At 47.0% G+C, this 17919-nt stretch overlaps 1 protein-coding gene across 1 annotated transcript in view; it reads left to right on the top strand.

Moving 5' to 3' along the window:
- Nucleotides 1-17919, top strand: part of PAX2 (paired box 2) — a 92977-nt gene that overhangs the window by 21802 nt on the left and 53256 nt on the right. The window contains exons 4-5 of the mRNA XM_007939948.1: nucleotides 12209-12294; nucleotides 13865-13984. Of these exons, the coding sequence (XP_007938139.1) occupies nucleotides 12209-12294; nucleotides 13865-13984 (206 nt within the window). The remainder of the gene's footprint in view (nucleotides 1-12208; nucleotides 12295-13864; nucleotides 13985-17919) is intronic.

Raw genomic sequence — 17919 nt, 5'->3', positions numbered from 1 at the left:
TCCAATAAGGCCTCTGGGCTCTTGTTGCTAGTGAGAGAGTAAACTGTCCCCTGAGCCTGCTTCTGGAGACAGGACAAATCAACTCTATCTTGGTTAGGGGTTTAATAAGACTTTGCTGTTAACAAAAATGACAGAGCTCTAGGGAGCAAGGGATAGGCAGGGGAGGGCCTCACCAAGCTGGGTACAGGAATTCCCCTTCCTGCACCCAGCCCTGCCTTCTGTGGCCATTCCAGAGCCCAAGCCCTCTTGCTGGGTGTTCACTGAGTATCGATTCAGTCTGCAAGCAATTTTAATATTTCTTCAGGGACTTTCCAGCACAGCACAAGTCATTAATTCACCCTCCCAAATTGCTTATTCAATAGCAGGAACATGGCTCCTGAATAAAGTCCCAGAATTTATGTGACTTGCATGAGTCAGGAGGTCAAACAACTGTTATGGAGCGAAGTTAAAAATCCAAATAAAATATTGACACTTTTTTGGAAGGGGGGGGGGAAGAGAAGCAAAGATATTTAAAATAGGTTTTTGTTGCAATGCCCCCAGGATAAAGAATGGAAGGAGACTGAAGACAAGTTGGAGTTTATAAAATCAATGGTATTTATTGCACATCTACTTGGCATTTAATAATTCTCTCATTTCCACATTCCCCTCACCCCCACCTTGTCCGAGCCATAGACAGAGAGATACACAGGTGTACAAATGCATGTTTATGCACATCAATACTGGTGCACGGGCCAACATAAAAGCACAATTGTGACATGAGCCTCTCAAAGACACTGGGAAGAGAATGGTGATGAGTGTGGAGTCGTGCATGACTGTGGCTTACAGATTTGACCAAAATAGGCATACTGGGCAAATATTCATGAACTAGGTTTTGATAAATATAGTCAGCATTATAAATCCTGGATCAATGCACTAGAACAGACATGAATATAGAGATGCACGAAGCATAGAAACAGTCTTTAGAAACAGAGAGTGGAGAAGCACATCTGTATGCCGTCTCCCCACACAATCATAGATATGAGCAATTAGAGAATTTGGAAAATCTACCCCCAAAACCTACTGGTGCATATAAGCTGCACTGAAATCCATAGTTACTAAACCTAAAATTGTGTTGGGTTTGGAACACAGACATGATGCTTACAAACACAACCACAGTATGTGCGTGGGAATGGGTAAGCATGTTTAGAATCACAGCCTCGTGTGATCTCTGCTAATTGCCTATTTCCATATTTCCTCAGTTGTCCAGGTCATGGATATGCAAAGACTGAAGAAAAAATTTACTCATGCCCAAATACTTAATGAACACAAAGAAATATTAATATAGAATTTTCCAGGAGAGGCATACAGATGTTGAACTCCTAGGCTTGGATCCAAAGTCTGGCTCTAAGGCCATTAAAAATGAGACCTTGGGAATTAGCTTAGCCTCTCCATTGCCTCTTTGGTGAAAAAGAGAACATGGCCATTTTATAGAGTTGTAGTTAGGATTTGAATGAGACAGTGCATTTATTATAGTGCCCGTCTCTTTGGCATAGTGCCTAAGGCACTTGACTGCTAACCAGAAGGCTGGCAGTTCAAACCCACCAGCCACTCCTCAGAAGGAAGATTGAGCAAATCTACCTCTGTAGAAATACCGCCTCGGAAACCCAAAGAGGAGTCACTATGAGTTGAAGTGACTTGACGGCAGTGAGTTTTTTTTTGGTTATATAGTGAATATTCACTATACTGAATATAAAATCAATGTTAGTTATTACTTTTACTGCTATTACATACAGCTCATCTGTTGTTGTTATTATGTGCCGTCAAGTCAGACCCGACTCATAGCAACCCCTCCTTGGGTTTCCGAGGCAGTATCACTACGGAGGTAGATTGCCCAACTTTCCTTCTGAGGAGTGGCTGGTGGGTTTGAACCGCCAGCCTTCTGGTTAGCAGTCAAGTGCCTTAGGCACTACACTACCAGAGCTCCTGCAGCTCATCTATTCACAAGGAAACAGACCAGCCTCTCACAGATACCATTCTGATATGACCAGCTTATTCTATCCACTGGTTAGCAGCATGGGTTCTGGAGTCAGGCACCTGGGCTTGAATCCTAGCCCTGCTACTTAATAATTATATGACCTTGGGCAAGTTATTTAACCTCTCTGAACCCCAGTTGGCATATCTATAGAGTAAGGTTAATAATAGTACCTAGTTCATGGATTGTTTTGAGAATTAAATGAAATAATGCATGCAAAGTGTTTAACACAGTGCTTGGCCCATAGCTAGCAAATGGTAGCTCACTATGGCCCTTAAGATTGTTATTTCTAATAATAATATAGGCTATAATAATAATATTAATTTGTTATTCAACAAAGAATAATTAATTACTTACATTATGCCTAGAAATACAATGGTGAGTAAAATAGATGTGACACCCGCCCTCATGGAGCTCAGAATTCAGGGGAGAACATGGTGTGAATTGAGTAAGCAGCAAACAAGGTTTCAGCCATGTGCTAGACTCTGAGGGGAAGACAGAAATCTGGGTGGAGTCAGATTGGGAAAGATTTTGAAGGCCAGGCTAGGGAATTTTGAATTTATCCTATAGGTAACAGGAACCAGTGGTAGGATTTAGCCACATCTCAGAAGGAGCCTGAGAGAGACTGAGGGCTTGTTTTTGAATATTGCAGTAACTAGAGGAAAGGTACAGAGCTCTGGTGGCATAGCGCATAAGGCATTTGACTGCTAACCAGAAGGCTGGTGGTTCAAACCCACCAACCACTCCTCGGAAGGAAAATTGGGCAATCTACTTCTGTAGAGATACTGCCTCGAAGGGGTGGGAGGAGTTAGAGGCTGGGAAGCTGGGGAGTCTGGTACAGGCCCTCCCTCTACCTCTACCAGGTGCCTGACCTCCAGGCTTCCTTCTGCCAGCTGAGGGGTGTGGGTGTGCCTATGAACAGATAAGGAGGGTGGACAGGAGCATTTAAGGAGACTTGGCCCCAGTGGAGAGTATGGCAGCGCTCCTTTTTCTATCATATCGGGCTGCCTTGTAGTCTCTGGAGCTTCCCAAGCAGGCCCATGGGGTGGACAGCATCAGCCAGAAGCCCTAGCAGACGAGGCCAGGGCTCTCAAGGAGGAAAGCTAGTCTGGTCACGCTCTGGGCTTGGCATGCACCGCAGACTGGCTTCCAAATGGTTAGTTAAACACATTGCCCCTTAATTTTTAAACTTATGCATACTATCTTAAAGTTAAATCAATCCATATGCTTACCATTCATCATATAAACCATCACTATTGCCCCCTTGGGCCAGCCCCATGGCCCATCTAGCCTGGTAAATTGTCTCTGGCCTGGGCTCCCAGGGACACACAGTGGAGGGATTATCATTCTCAATGCCAGTCTTACAAGGCGAGGTTAATGCAGAAAATATGCCTGATCATGAAGAAACTCACTGGGAATTTGTCATCCTGGAATGCACCAAAAACGATTTTGACGTTATTTTCATTTTTAACTTACAGTTTAGTGTCCACAGAGGAACTGGTTAGCTTCTTGAACTTTGGTGGCTGTGTCAGTTGAAATCAAGATGATGAGGTGGAAGGAAATGTGATAGAGTATGAGTATGAGTGAGGAAGTTTCTTAACTCATTGAGACTTTCTCCTAACTCTCTCCAGAAGAAGAGTGGTTTTCTCTGCCCATGGCTTAAGCCAGGCATTCTCAAACATTAGAGAGTTTTAGAATAATCTGGAAGGAGCTCTGGTAGCATAGTGCCTAAGGCATTGGGAAGATTGGGCAATCTACTTCGGTAGTGATACCGCCTCAGGAACCCAAGGAGGGGTCATCGGGTCCAACTTGATGGCACATAATCACAACAGAATAAGCTGTGAGAAATCCTAACTCAGATCTGTGGTGGGAGCCATGGATTTGCATTTTATCAAGCCCTAGGGGATGCTAATGTAGGTGGCTCAAGGACAGTCCTTTGAGGAAATGCTTCTGCCAGCTTTTTGGTAGGGCTCTCATTCCTGGCAGCTCCGTTGTGACTTAGGAGATGCAACGAAAGAGGCAGAAGTGCTTAACACGATTGGGGGAACCCCAGTGAACTTGGAACCTTTCTATTCTAGCTCTGTCTGTCTATAGCCAGAAAGGAAGGTCCTGGCCACAGCTTTGAAGCAGCTAGTGCTGCTGCAACAGAAAAGACTATCATATAAGTCAGTGGCTTTATTTTCTCACAGTTCAGGAGGCTAGAAGTCCAAATCAGGGCACGGCTCTAGAGACAGGTGGTTCCTTGTCGGTAGCCCTAATTGTTCCCTGGAACTCCTTGGAGTTCCTTTGCTTGTAGTGATCCTCACCTGACATCTCTCTGACCCTTGTGTGTGTCTCTGTCTATTCTTATCTTTTTATAACTCAGAGGTGATTAGCTTCAGGATCACTACACTACACTACACTAACCAAAAAAAAAAAAAAAAAACTCACTGCTGTCGAGTGGGATCCAACTCTTAGCGACCCCTCCTTGGGTTTCTGAGGCAGTATCACTACAGAAGTGGATTGCCCAGTCTTACTACCTTACACTGGTATGACTTCATTACTCTAACAAAAGAAGAAAAACTATTTCCAAACAGGATGACATCCCCAGGTATAAGGGCCAGGAATTCAATGCATATTTTGGGGAGACACAGTTCAATCCATACCGTAGCCTTACGCTCATCAGTAGCCATTAAGCACAGTGCTCAGAACCCTGCCTGCCATGTGGTTAATTGTCCAAAGTGAAGCCCACAGGGCATGTGAGTGGGCAAAACAACACTGGACTCTGCACATACGGCATATCCAGAGACTAACAAAACAGGGTTTCTGTGAGCAGCTTCTGCCCGTCGGTGGGGAGGGCATGCACAGGTGGATCTTGTTTCCTTTGGGGTCTTGTGAAAGGGAAGAAGCAAATTTCTGTTTTTTAGTTTCTGGATTGTGCAGAGGAGAGAGCCCAGTTCCTTGGGATTCTCAGGAGTAGGGAGAGTTAGAACCATTTTCAGGAGAGAATGTTTTTCTGGATGATCTATGATGTCTCACTTGAGGTTCTGTCATGAAAAGTCTCCAGCTGTTTGTGTTGCTGTGACTTGCCTCGGGGGGCTGAGCCAGGGACACGGGCCTGATGTAAGCAGCTCTCAAAGGCCTGAGATGGAGCCATTACCTGCATTAGTTGGGCAAATATCCTTTGCTGCAGCAAATAGGTTTTGTTCTCTGGAATGATCCAGGCAGCCTGAAGTCACTGGCAGAGACCCCAGCTGCCCCTGCCTAGCTTAGTGGGCAGCTTGTCTGAAGCAGTCTCCACTCTGGAGTTGCTTTGATTTACCCAATTGTGAAAGACTTTTCCCAGACCAGTGATTAAATATTTTCTGCATAGACTTTAGAATGGGCAGTCTATTCTAGGACAATTTAAATGGATTTATACATGTACATGACACATATATGTAGTTAACTTGACATTTTGCTCCCAAGGGCCTTTAAGCAAAGCATTAATAGGATCTGGCCTGGGTTCACTATGAGTTGACTAATTGACTCAGTGGCCGTGGGTTTGGTTTCTTTTGGGGGGCTAGCCTGCTGTTCCACTAGGAAGTAATTCCAAAGTGGAGAAGGAAGTCTATTCTAGATAGCTGGACAGGATTTCATAGTGATCCATGTACACACTGCATTGTTAGCTCTAGCAAGAGTTATTATTCCCATTTTCCACTTGTGAACACTGAGGCTCAAGGGAGCCCCTTACCTCTCATTTCTCAGAACACAACAGAATAAGAGACAGGGAATAGAATCCAGGAGATTGCATTCCGAGCTTTGGGGTAGCTCGCTGCTGGAAGCAGTATGCTTAGTGTTTCAGGGTATCAGTCCTAGGGTCAGTTCACTTAAATTCAAATCTCAGCTTTTCATTTATTAAATGAGTGTCATTAGGCAAATTATAAAATGCCTTTTCTGTAAAATGGGCTGTTGTGAGAATCAAGTGAACTCTTTGTTTGAAGCTCTTAGAACACTGCAAAAAGAAAAACAAACAAACAAAAAAAAACCCACTGCCATCAAGTCAATTCTGACTCATAGTGACCCCCATAGGGCTTCCAAGGCTATAAATCTTTATGGAAGCAGATTGCTTCATCTTCCTCCCATGGAGCAGTTGCTGGATTTGAACCGCCAACCTTTTGGTGAGCAGCTGTGCCACCAGAGCGCCTTAGAACGTTGCTAACCAAAAAACCAAACTCATTGCCATCGAGTCGATCCTGACTCCTCCTTGAGTTTCCGAGATGGCATTTCTATGGAAGTAGACTGCCCAATCTTCCTGCCAAGGAGTGGCTGGTGGGTTTGAACTGCCAGCCTTCTGGTTAGCAGTCAAATGCCTTAGGCACTATGCTACCAGAGCTCCCGGAACATTGCTAAGTACATAGTAAATACTCAGTAGACAGTAGTTTTTATGAGTCTGCTAAGGACACATTGCTTCTAGAAATCCTGACCAGCTTAGTCCTGGAAAGGCTGCCACTTCACTCCCTCCAAGGTGAGTTGTCTGAAGTCACCTCCATGCTAATAGGACTTCTTCTTGTCTCCACCTCAGGGTGAGTTTCTTGCACACCATTTATTATCATATAATATAATGTGATATAATATCATACATAACATAACCTAATATGATGGGTAGGTTAACTTGGAAACCCTGAGGCGGATTGTGGATGGATGGATAGATGAATAGATACATTTGTACTAAGTATACATACATTATATCATTCTATTGATTTGTAAAAAGTTCCCGGTCTGCCTGGCTGTAATGAGATTTTTGAACTTTGCGTGGCGATCAATGAGAGGAATATTATTGGCCTGGAGAATTGATATACCTGCTTTCGGTGGCTTGTTCTGCTCCCAGGCTGCCCCGGCCCCCCAGGTGTACGATTCCAGCAGACACTTAACCTTTTTTACAGTGTCATCAGGCTAAAAGGAATCTAATAGTGACACAGGACTTGTGCTCAGCACTCTGCCACTATTGCTTTCCTGTCACAAATAATTTATAGCCTTCTATTTCCATCCCTGAGCCTGCACCCCAGCCCTGCCTCCCACTTTCCCCCAGCTCCCAGGAATCAATAAACTCACATAGCCACAGTGGGACTTGAGGGTGCAAGGAGACAGACAGACAGACAGACAAAGAAAGAGGAGCTAGAGAGAGGGCCAGAGTACGACAGAGAGACTGAGAATGAAACATAGAGGAAGAAATGAGAGAGGAATGAGGAAGAGGAAATACAACTAGAATAGGAGTTACAGACTCCCTAGTGCTTTCTAAGAAGATTTGAGAGCTTTTCTGTTTCTTCATGAGTTTAACAAACTGTTAATAGAAGACCGATGACATACATGACTGCCATCCTAACTCACAGGGTGGATGAGAGTGTTTTGATCTCCAACTTGGTGGGAGGTGGAGGCTTTCTAGGAATTGAACCAAAGAGAGGTGACCTCACTACCTGCCTTGCCATCTTTTACTCTAAAGCCCTGCCGTTACCCCCTAGCATCTCTTGGTCCTAGAGGAATTACTGCTTGTGCCCTCTGTGCACCCTTTGCAGAGCCCCCAGGCAGGGTGGGTCTAGTCCCCAGGAAAGCCTTCCTGTTAGCCTTTTGAATGCACCTACTTTTGGGGTCAGGGCTGGGACACCTACTGCTGCTGCTGTGTGTGGCTCACTTTCTGTTTGACGCTCTTTCCTGGGTCTCAGTAGCACCTGCGTTGAGCAGGCTTCTTGGGCTGCTTGTATCTGGCTTAGCCCCTAAATAGAAAGCAGCCAAGCCTAGGGGTTACCCATACTAATAATAATGATAGCTACTATTATTGTAACCAACATTTATTGAGCAAAGCATCACACTAATTCCTTTACATGGATTATCCTATTTAATCCTCACAACAGTCCTATGAAGTGGATAGTATTATTATCTTACCTTACCGATGAGAAACTAAGAAACCACCAAGGGATTCAGACTCAGGCAGACTGACCCCAGAGCCCACACCCTGATTCCCTTTGCTATCCTCATGCCCTTGTGAATGTGGGAGACTCTAAGTGCCTGCAAGTCCCCATGCCAAAGCCCTGGAGGCTCCTAGGAGAAGGACATCCTCTCCTCTGATATTCTGGAAGAGGAAGCTCATCCCTATGGAGGAAAGCATGCTGGAGAGAGAAGTGAGGAGCAGACATCTGGCAGAGCAGTCTGTCCATGGAGCCAGGAGATAGCACCTCCCAGCTCCCGAGTGGCGATGTGCCCTCCAGTGCTCCTAACTGCGTCTCCAAGGATTCATATCCAAGGACTTGACCTCCCAGGCCAAACCTGCCTAGAGCCATGGAGGATGTGGATGTTCTTTGGGGCTGAGGATGAAAAAGAATTGGAGAAGGAGAAGGTGGTAGAAGATGAAATGTATTAGGCGGTTGTCTAGTGCAACTACATCACTTCATCCCTCTAACCCCTAGGGAAATTCCCATGAATTATTGGACTGTCGCAGGGGTGCAGGAGGCGGCGGGTAACCATCAGAGTTCCGTGGGCCCCAGTTCTTAAATTTCCTGGGATCAGCACTGAAGACTGGCAAATGCCCACTGTTTGGGGGGTGTGGGTGGACACCAAAGGCATGAGTAACTCACACCAGGCACCCTGCCCAACTTCTTTCCCATTCAGTACCAAGCTGCTATCAGGGAGTAGTGATTTTCCATCACTTGCTGCCTCAGCTAAATCTGCACTAATGCCCTGGGGTCAGAGGCCCTGAGTAACAAAGACAGAAGCTCTGCAAGGCCACCCAGTTATCTGCCTCACCAAGCCCCAGCACTGGGGTTCCCTTAGCCGAGAGCCCCTCAAGCCAGGGCCACCCGCAGTGCCAGTGAGATCCCAGAAGCTTTTGCTGCAATGAATTGGGAACAGCTGCTCTGAGCTGCTTAAATCCTTCTAGACTTTTCTTGTAGACCAGTCTACACTGTCCACAACTACTTTCTAATCTTTCCCATTTTGATCACACACCAAACCTTCTCCCTTCCCCTCAGCTCTTGGGAGATGACCTTACCTTCTGCTTTGGGAAATGATAGGAGCTCTTTTTGGAAGCTTTTGATCACATCAGAATGTGCCATATCTGGCTGACTCCTTCCCCTGTGCCCTCCGCCCCACCCCCTCTTGGTTCTGCCTCTTCTTCCTTGCTCTCTCGACCATCCACATTCTCTCTCCCTCTTTCCTGGTTCTTCCTCCCCAGCCTTCGGACTTATCCAAATGTTTCCTGTGCTGAGAGGCCTTCCCTCCACTCAGCTGCCAGTTCCACCTTCTGGCTTCCACACCTTTCTCTCCTTACCTTTCCTGACAGGCTTCTGAAGGAAGCAATCCACTTTTACTGCCTCCCTCTTCTCGTCCCCCATTCACTTCCTAGCCTCTCTGTCTGGGTCCTGTCAGTTACTTTGCTGAGACCCTCTCTCCAAGGTCACCAATGGTCATCAAAATCCCCAAATTTGTATTTCTTCTTATCACCAGTTCTCGTCAATCTTTGTCACTCGGCACTGTGAAATATGTTCTCCTTGAAACAGTCTTCTCTACTGACTTGCACAAAACTGCCCTGTTCAGCTTCTCCCATTTCCTGTGTGAACAATTCTTCTCTGACTTCTTCTTAAGCTCAGGTTCTTTCTCTGAAAATAGGTGTCCTCCAGCCTCTGCACCATAGGTGTCTCTACTTTTCAGCACTCCCTTTTTTTTTCCCCCATAATCTCCTAAATTTGTATCTGCTGTGCCAGCTGGCCCATGGACATGTCCACCTGGACGCTTCTCTGCCAGTGCAAATGCTGCCTGTCTAAGGCCAACGTTATCACTTTGCTCTAAAACCAGCCACCTCCCTGCACCCATGTGTCTGTCAATGATACCTACCACCAACCTTCCAGATGCACAGAATTGGGTCCTGACTGACATCACTTAGTAGCCAAATTCTGGCCATTCTGCCATCACAATGTCTTGAAGATTCTTCCCTTTCTTTCCAAAGGCTACTCCTTAATGCCTCGTGCCTATACATTGCTTTGTGAGGATCAATTTATACATGTCCCCTCTAGATTAGATATCGCTCATGACTTGAGACCGTCTAAACCTGGTCTTTATATGTTGGTGGAAGTATGATAAAGTAACCAAAAGCACAGATTTGGGAGGCTGCATACTGACTCTACCCTAGGTAGCAATGTAATCTTAACTAAGCTATTTGTTCTTCTTCGGGGGTTGCTGTGAGACTTACAAGAATATGTATACATACTATAAATTGTGCATAACATTGGCCCATAGTAGGTGCTCAGTAAATGGAAAGTAGCTGTATCATCATCAGCCAAGCTTCCAGCCTTCTTTCCACTATTTCTGGCTGATTGGTCTAGGTATCAACCCCTGAAAACATCACACAGAGTCCAGCCTTGATGCCTTTGCGTCTCCTCTGCTTATAATGTCCTCCCCTCTGCTTCACTGCCCATTTTAGAATCATATTATTTTTGTACTGTGGAAAGATAATTTAGAGGTCCTATAGTCCAGCCCCTTTATTTTACAGCTCAAGAAGCTGAGGACCAAAGAAGTTGAATGTTAAGCCCAAGACTATGTGGCCTCCTACTAATAGAGTCAGACTCAGGGTCCCTGATCTGCAGCCCTGTGCTCTTTGCATTGTCCTAAAGCTATGAAATGCTGTGAACAGATACTGACTCATGGTGACCCCATGAGTGTTCGGGTAGAATTGTGCTGTATAGGGTTTTCAAATACTGATTTTTTTGGAAGTAGATTATAAGTATTTTCTGCGAGGTGCCTCTGGGTGGACGTGAACCTCCAGCCTCTCACTGAGTGGCCAAGCAGACCAACCACGTGTACTACCCAGAACTTCTTCCACTATCCCGTGTGCCTCCAACTTAAGTCCCACTCAGCTGTGATGATCGACATCAAGTTCTAACTTCTCAGTGGCTTCTTCCCCAGTCCCCCCACCTACATGGGGATTCATCTCTGAATCCTTTTGGCACTTACCATCTGGCCCCCTTGTGTGGTGACTTAGTTTTTTTTTTTTTTTTAGGGGTGTATATCTTCTCTCTTCAACTTAATTTCCGGTACTCTAGGGGCTTCATGCCTGTTTCCTGCAAGTGCTTAGTAAAAGCCTGTGAGACCTGAGTTTGCTATAGCTTGTGACTCACCTGGCTGGTTGAGGTGAGCATGGCTCTCAAACCTCTTTGAGGGAAGAGGCAAAGCCACAGGAAAAGTTGCTTCCAAGGGCACCTAATTTGACTAGAGGATGGAAGGGGCCACTCCCCAGTGCTCGTCCCAGGGTTGGTCTTTCGGATCACTGGGCCTGGCTCTTCTGAGTCACTGAAAAGCAGGCTCATCCCCCATCCCCTTGAGATGCTTAATTTCTTCTCCACCAGCTCTGCACAGGGGGCACCAGGCTTTTTAACTGGGCCTGGAAAGAGGCTGTGACCCAACTAAGACCCTCAGGCAGGAAATGAGGCCATCAACCAGCCAGCCCAGTGAGGACAGGCCTTGGACTTGCTTGAGGGCAATAAGTAGACTCACAAACAGGTTGTTCAGAGCCTGACATCTGGCAAAAAGACCATCTTCTATGTTGGAATCCTGGGGATAAAGGGTCCCCTGTGACCCAGCTCTTCCCTGGCTACTTGTATGGCAAAGTAACCAAAACTACAGGTTTGGGTGGCTGCATTCAACCCTAACTTGCAGTGTAATCTTAACTAAGCTATTTATTCTCCTAAGCTCAGGGATGGGGAAATTCTGACCCTTTGCCTGACTCTGGAGGCCTGTAACATAGTTCCAGTAGGAAACCCCACTCCCAAATGGTCTTCAAACCAGGAAATCCTGTTACCAGCGGAAGATATGTGTGTCATTGAGAAGGGAGACGGGGACAGCAAGCCAACAGCAGTCCCCACTCCCCCACCCCCGGAAAGGAAAAGGGTGCTGAGCTCCTCTCAGTGTGCAGCCCTGAGCTTCGACACCAAAAGTCAAGCAGCCGTTCGAATGATGCACAGGGTGGAGCAGGGCACAGATCGCCTCTGCCCAGAGCTGCGCTGGATTGGCCCTGGCAGAGCCGCCTGAAGGGAAACCTGTGTCGGTAGCCATCAGTGAGGGCAGGGCTACAGGGAGCAGACGGAGGAGGAAGAGCAGGGGAGCTCAGGAGAACTTCTCCCAGGGTTGGGCTGGTGGTGGCAGGACCAGGAGAGGCACGTGATGTGTGATGCTGTTGTAATGCTGTTTCAGGATCATCCGGACCAAAGTTCAGCAGCCTTTCCACCCTACGCCAGATGGGGCTGGGACAGGAGTGAGTGCCCCTGGCCACACCATAGGTAAGAGAGCTCAGAGCGTGAGGGAGAGGAAGCTGGGTGCCCTGAAGGGGACCAAGGAAACCCGCCTTCCCCATCTCCCCCTCCCCAGGAGCAGCCTGAGGTCCAAGACCTGCTTGGCCAGTTTCCCAAGCCCTGCTCTCCTTGAGCTCCTAGAGGCTGAGCGTCTCCCTGAGAGAGACTAGTACACCTGGCTGATTGTCTGTCTCCTGCCCACATCACCTCACCTTACCTTGGTCAGTTAGTCAGTCAGTCTCTCTCTCTCTCTCTCTGAAATCATTATTTTTCTTCTAGGATTTCTTTTTCTTCTCCTGTCTCTCTTACTTCCACTCCTTCATCTTTTGTTTCCATCTGATCCTGCCTCCGTCCCTGCCACTCTTTCTTTCATATCTAATTTCTTACTCCATCTTTCTATTTTTAAAAACTTTAAAAATTATCCTTTTCTCTTCTTTCCTCCCCTCCCCGTCTTCTCTTCCCTCTGTTCTCACCTCTCCCATTGTGTGACTCTGGATTGTGTCTCTGTCTCCCCCTTTCCCTCATAGCTGGTTTCTCTTGGCCTATTTCTTGCAATCTCTCTGTTTCTGTCTCGCTCACTCTGCAGTTCTCTACCCTTTGGTGTCTGCCTCATTTACTCATCCTTTCTCGTGACCTCTCCGAGATGTGACCAGGCCTCTCAGAACACCTGAGAGGCCCTGCCTCCACACACTACTTGGGCTTCTCTTAGGCTCAATAGTACTTGATGCTGCTATAGTCATATTTAAGGTCTGGGGTTTGAGGGGCTGGGATGTGATTAAACTTTTCCTGCTACCCCTCTTGGCAGCTGTTCACTTCTCTCTTGACCAGCAGGAAGTAGCAATGGCTGGTCCCAGCCCTCCTGGAGTTGGCAGGAGCTGTTGTTTATTAGGCCTGCATAACAGCATGTGCTGGAAAGGAGGGTGAGGCCAGCCTGTACCTGAGCCGATCACTGCTCAGTGAACAGGTTCGCTAGTCTGTGCCCTGAGGGGAAGATTAGGAACTGCTCAGGTGGTTTTAAGACCAGAAGCAACTTGGGGAGAGGAGCTATGCACCTCCGGGGTATATCAGGACCATTCTGTGTCTTCTGGAGAAGCAGAAGCAGCTCTTAGAAAACCACAGACTTTAAATCAGGACTGGTAAAGACTCAGCACAACCACTGAGGAATGATGAGCTGGGGTTTGCTGGAGGGGTTTGCATAGCCATAGGGGTTGGGCAAGCTGTGAGGAAGGCAGCCTAGGAGTGTGCTGTCTAGAAAGAAGAACATGGAACCACTTTCCAGATTGAGTTAGTTCTGGTGTCTTCCTGGGCCTGCACTTCATCTATCTTCAGAGTTCAAGGACCTGAGTAAAACCTAGGTCTGCTGAGGAGGCCTGGGGTTGACTAGTCTCCATTCAGCCCAGGACTGGGCAAAATTGAATAGCCAAGACTATATGTAGCACCATGTTCCCCCTTTAGCCCCACCCCCTCTTTTGCTCTGTTTCTCTGCCTCCAGCCCTGGGGCTCTGGCCTGAGGTCACAGTTGCTCTCCTTATGGCATGTTCTCCTTCCTCTTGTCCAGTTCCCAGTACGGCCTCCCCTCCTGTCTCCAGCGCCTCCAATGATCCAGTGGGATCCTACTCCATCAATGGGATCTTGGGGATTCCTCGCTCCAATGGTGAGAAGAGGAAACGTGATGAAGGTAGGGAGGAGGGAAGAGGTTTGGCTTCCCTTTTGCATGCTTTGTCCTTGGTCTCTGAGCTCCGGTTTCGGCCCAGCCTTGCAGCTGCTCTGCCGTGAGATCAATTTTAGTAGCAAAGCCCAGGTCCCCCCACTGCCCTGCTGGCTCCTGGAGAGAGGGAGGGAGGCTGCTGGTGGGGCCATTAGCTTCACCATCTGCTCAGCAGCCCTGACTGCCTCACCTTCCACTGGGACTCACTCATCAATTCCTGTGGGATGCCAAGAGGAGTGTGAGCTATTTACCTTGGGAAGGTTCTGGAGGTTGGGGGACAGCTAGTCTCTGACCTGAGGATGAAAGGCCAATCTGTCTTGTCCTCACTGGATTTCAGCCCAGCAGGAGGTGGAGAGCAATGTCATTTGCAGCTGACCTAGGTATCTTTTCTCTGTAACACCTGGACACTGCCCCAGTAAACTATCCAGGAAGCTGGTCCCTTGACTCTTCTCCATGGGAGAAAACAGCACTCAAATTCCTCTTGGGATACCTTATGATGCAGCAGGGTGTTGAGCAGTTAAAGGGAGTAGGGGGTGAAGGAGAGGAAGGGGCTAGGAAAAATGAAATAAGGGGGCCACTGAAAGGAAGAGAGATTGAAGTCTTTCCTCCATTGAGAATGGTGGGGAGGAGCTCAGGGAAAGGTGTTTCACACCGACTGTGGCATTAGGAGTCCCTTGGTAAGCATTTGGTTCCCTTCTGGTGCATGAGGCCAGGGCCCAGGGCGACAAGCAGAGGTGCAGTGTCTGCAGCCTACTTCCTGCCCCAGTTCTCTCAGGGTCCCCACTGAAGAAGATGTAACCTGGCCTACTGAAGGTGTGTGGTTTTAAGGGTATCTCCCATGAAGTGGACAGAATCCACTAAGGATGAGCATAAAGGGGGTGACTGTACATCCCATTAGCCCAAGATAGTCTCACTTTATACCTGTCGTTTCTGCATCTTGGTCAGTCAGCATCTCCTTTTAATCTCAAAAATGTTGTGTTTGGACAGTAAATGATAAGGTCATCCTAACTATAGACAAGCCCTTGATGAGGGTCACTTTAGAGGGTAAGAAATAGAAAAAAGATAAAGCTGGGATTCCCTAAGCCCATGGTACAAGGTTCCTTGGGCTCAGGCTTATGGATGAAGAGAATGAAAGAGCCTTGGCCTTCAGTGGAGGGATGGAGTGGATAAGAGGCCTAGGTCTGGCAAGACAGTGATGACCTGGTGCTGGCCTCCTTCCAGAAGCCCTAATGGCCTCGTTTCACAGGGAAACAGCTTGTCTGGCTCTATTTCTCCTTCTTCCAAAATATTCAAACCCATTTGGCTGCCACGGCCTTTGCCACTCAATTTCATTGTGGTTGTTTTGGCGGCAGCCACTGATGGGCAGGGGGAGGCTGAGTAAAAGCCTTAAGTCCCAATTTTCCCGGGGGGCTTCCCATACTCAATCCTGAGCCAAGCCCTCTGGCGCCCTGAGTGCTTTAGAAGATTCTACCTCAAACCCTAAAGGGTTTCTCTTTTAAATCATCCATCACTTCTTATTTTTGCAGAGTGTGAGGTATCCAGGGGGCTGGGGGAAGCCACAGAAGCCCCTCTGTAATGACTTTTACTCTTTCCCCGTTGGCCTGAGATTGGGGCCCAGCATACCCTCTACTTCCTGGGCTCCTCCTATGGGGCATGAAGGGAGGCTGGGGCTAGGAAGGCCTTGGCATGAAGCTGTAGCAACCCAGGGCCAAGCTGGACTGGCCCAGAACAGAGCACCTTCCTCTCCGAACAGTTGATCACATTCATTGTTTCTGGTCTATTTAGTTCAATGAACCTTTTTTACACATCAGTTGCAAGAAAGGCCTGGTGCTATAGAATCCAAAGGAGCTCTGGTAGCTTAGTGCCTAAGGCTTTTGACTGCTAACCAGAAGGTTGGCGGTTCAAACCCAACAGCCACTCCTCGGAAGGAAGATGGGGTAATGTACTTCCGTAGTGATACTGCCTCGGAAACCCAAGGTAGGGTTGCTATGAGTCTGCCCGACTCGACGGCACATAACAACAACAACAACAACAACAAGATAGAATCCAAAGCAGAACAAGATATGCTTCTTGACCTTAAGGAGCTTGTAGTCTAGCAGGGCGTATAAAGCACACAACCCCAGAGAGCAGAAAGGGTCATAGAGGTCTGGGCTGTAAGCCATGGGAGTACAGAGCAGGGAGGGAGTAAACTGCCAGGAAGGATGGCTTTTTGAGGAGGGGCTTAAAGGATGAATGGGGGGGAGATGATCAAAGACAATGGTAGCATGAAATTCTTATAGACTGAACCTTGTGACCAGAAGATATGGTGGCAAGAAAACGCAGGGAGCTTTGGCTGTGATGAAGGGCGAGGGCAGTAGAGAGTGGGAGGTGAGATTAGATAGATGGGTGTCTTAGGTGTCTAGTGTTACTATGACTGAGGTAACATAAATGGGTGGCTTTAATAGAAATTTATTTTCTCATCGTTAGGAGGCTAGAAGTAAAAATTCAGGGTTCTGGCTCTAGGGGAAGGCTTTCTTTCTCTGTGGGCTCAGAGGAAGCTCCTTGTCTCTTTGAGCTTCTGCTCCTGTGCAGTCTTCATGTGGCTCTGCATCTCTCTTCCTTTCATCTCAGCTTCTTTAACTTGCTTGTTTAATCTCCCATATATCACAAAAGAGATTAATTCAAGACATACTTTACACTAATCCTGCCTCATTAACATAGCAAAGACAACCCATTCCCAAATGAGATTATAACCACAGGCATAGAGATTAGAATTTACAGTACATATTTTCAGGGGACACAATTTAATCTCTACCATTCCACCCTTTGCCCCCCCCAAATTTCATGTCCTTGCCACATGTAAAATACATTCACCCCATCACATCATCCTAAAAGTCTTAAATTAACTCCACGTTCAAAATCTCATCATCTGAAGCATAAATCAAATATGGGTGAGATTTTAGTTGCTTTCCATCCTGGGGCAATATTCTTCTTTACATATGAACCTGTGAAATCTAGAATGTCAGTAATCTGCTTCCAAAGTTCAATGGAAGACAAGGTACAAGGTAGATATATCCATTGTGGATGGGAGAAATTAGAGGAAAAGAAGGGATAACAGGTACCAAGTAAGCCCAAAGCTCAGTAGAACAACTTATAGGCGTACTTTGTTTTATTGTGCTTCATAGATATTGTGTTTTTTACAAATTGAAGGTTTGAAACAACCCTGCATCAAGCAAGTCTGTTGGTGTCATGTTTCCAACAGCATGTGCTCACTTTGTGCCTCTGTTTCACGTTTTGGTAATTCTCACAATATTTCAAAACTTTTTCATATTGCTATTACATACTTACTAGACTACAGTATAGTGTACACATAACTTTTATATGCACTGGGAAACCAAAATATTCATGTGATTTGTGTTATTATGATACTCATTTTATTGCAGTGGTGTGGAACTAAACCCACAATATCTCTGAGGTACATTAGCTCTCAATCCTTGAAAATAATCCTCTGTTCTCTGAGGCCATCCGGGCAATGGTCCTGCCCTTCAGACGCTGGGTGTTGGCTCTCTAGATCTAGGATGGAGGCCTCTTGACCCTGTGCTTCCGCTCTGCTTTCCAAGCCCACGGGGATGACAATTCAGCTCCCTTGGCTTTGAGTAGCCCCATTCTCCTAGACCATCTTAATGGTGACCTCACAACCTTAGCCCTTACAGGCCCTGTTTTTCTTCCCCTTAGGCATGGCGGCCCCATCCCTTTGGCACACCTTAACAGCAGCCCCACACTCTGGAACCAAGTTGGCAAAGATTGGACTCTTTGAAACGTAGTAGGCTGTGGCCCCATCCTTTGAGATCGGGGAGACCATGGCCCCACCCTTTGTGAGAAGGCCCTACTTCCCATGCTCCTTTCAACACTTCTGCTGATCTCCA

Source organism: Orycteropus afer, unplaced genomic scaffold, assembly GCF_000298275.1.
Source record: "Orycteropus afer afer isolate SDZICR_OR568_19922 unplaced genomic scaffold, OryAfe1.0 scaffold00064, whole genome shotgun sequence".
Taxonomy (NCBI): Eukaryota; Metazoa; Chordata; class Mammalia; order Tubulidentata; family Orycteropodidae; genus Orycteropus; species Orycteropus afer.
The sequence above is the reverse complement of the archived record's forward strand: the minus strand, read 5'-3'. Positions and strand labels throughout refer to the sequence as shown.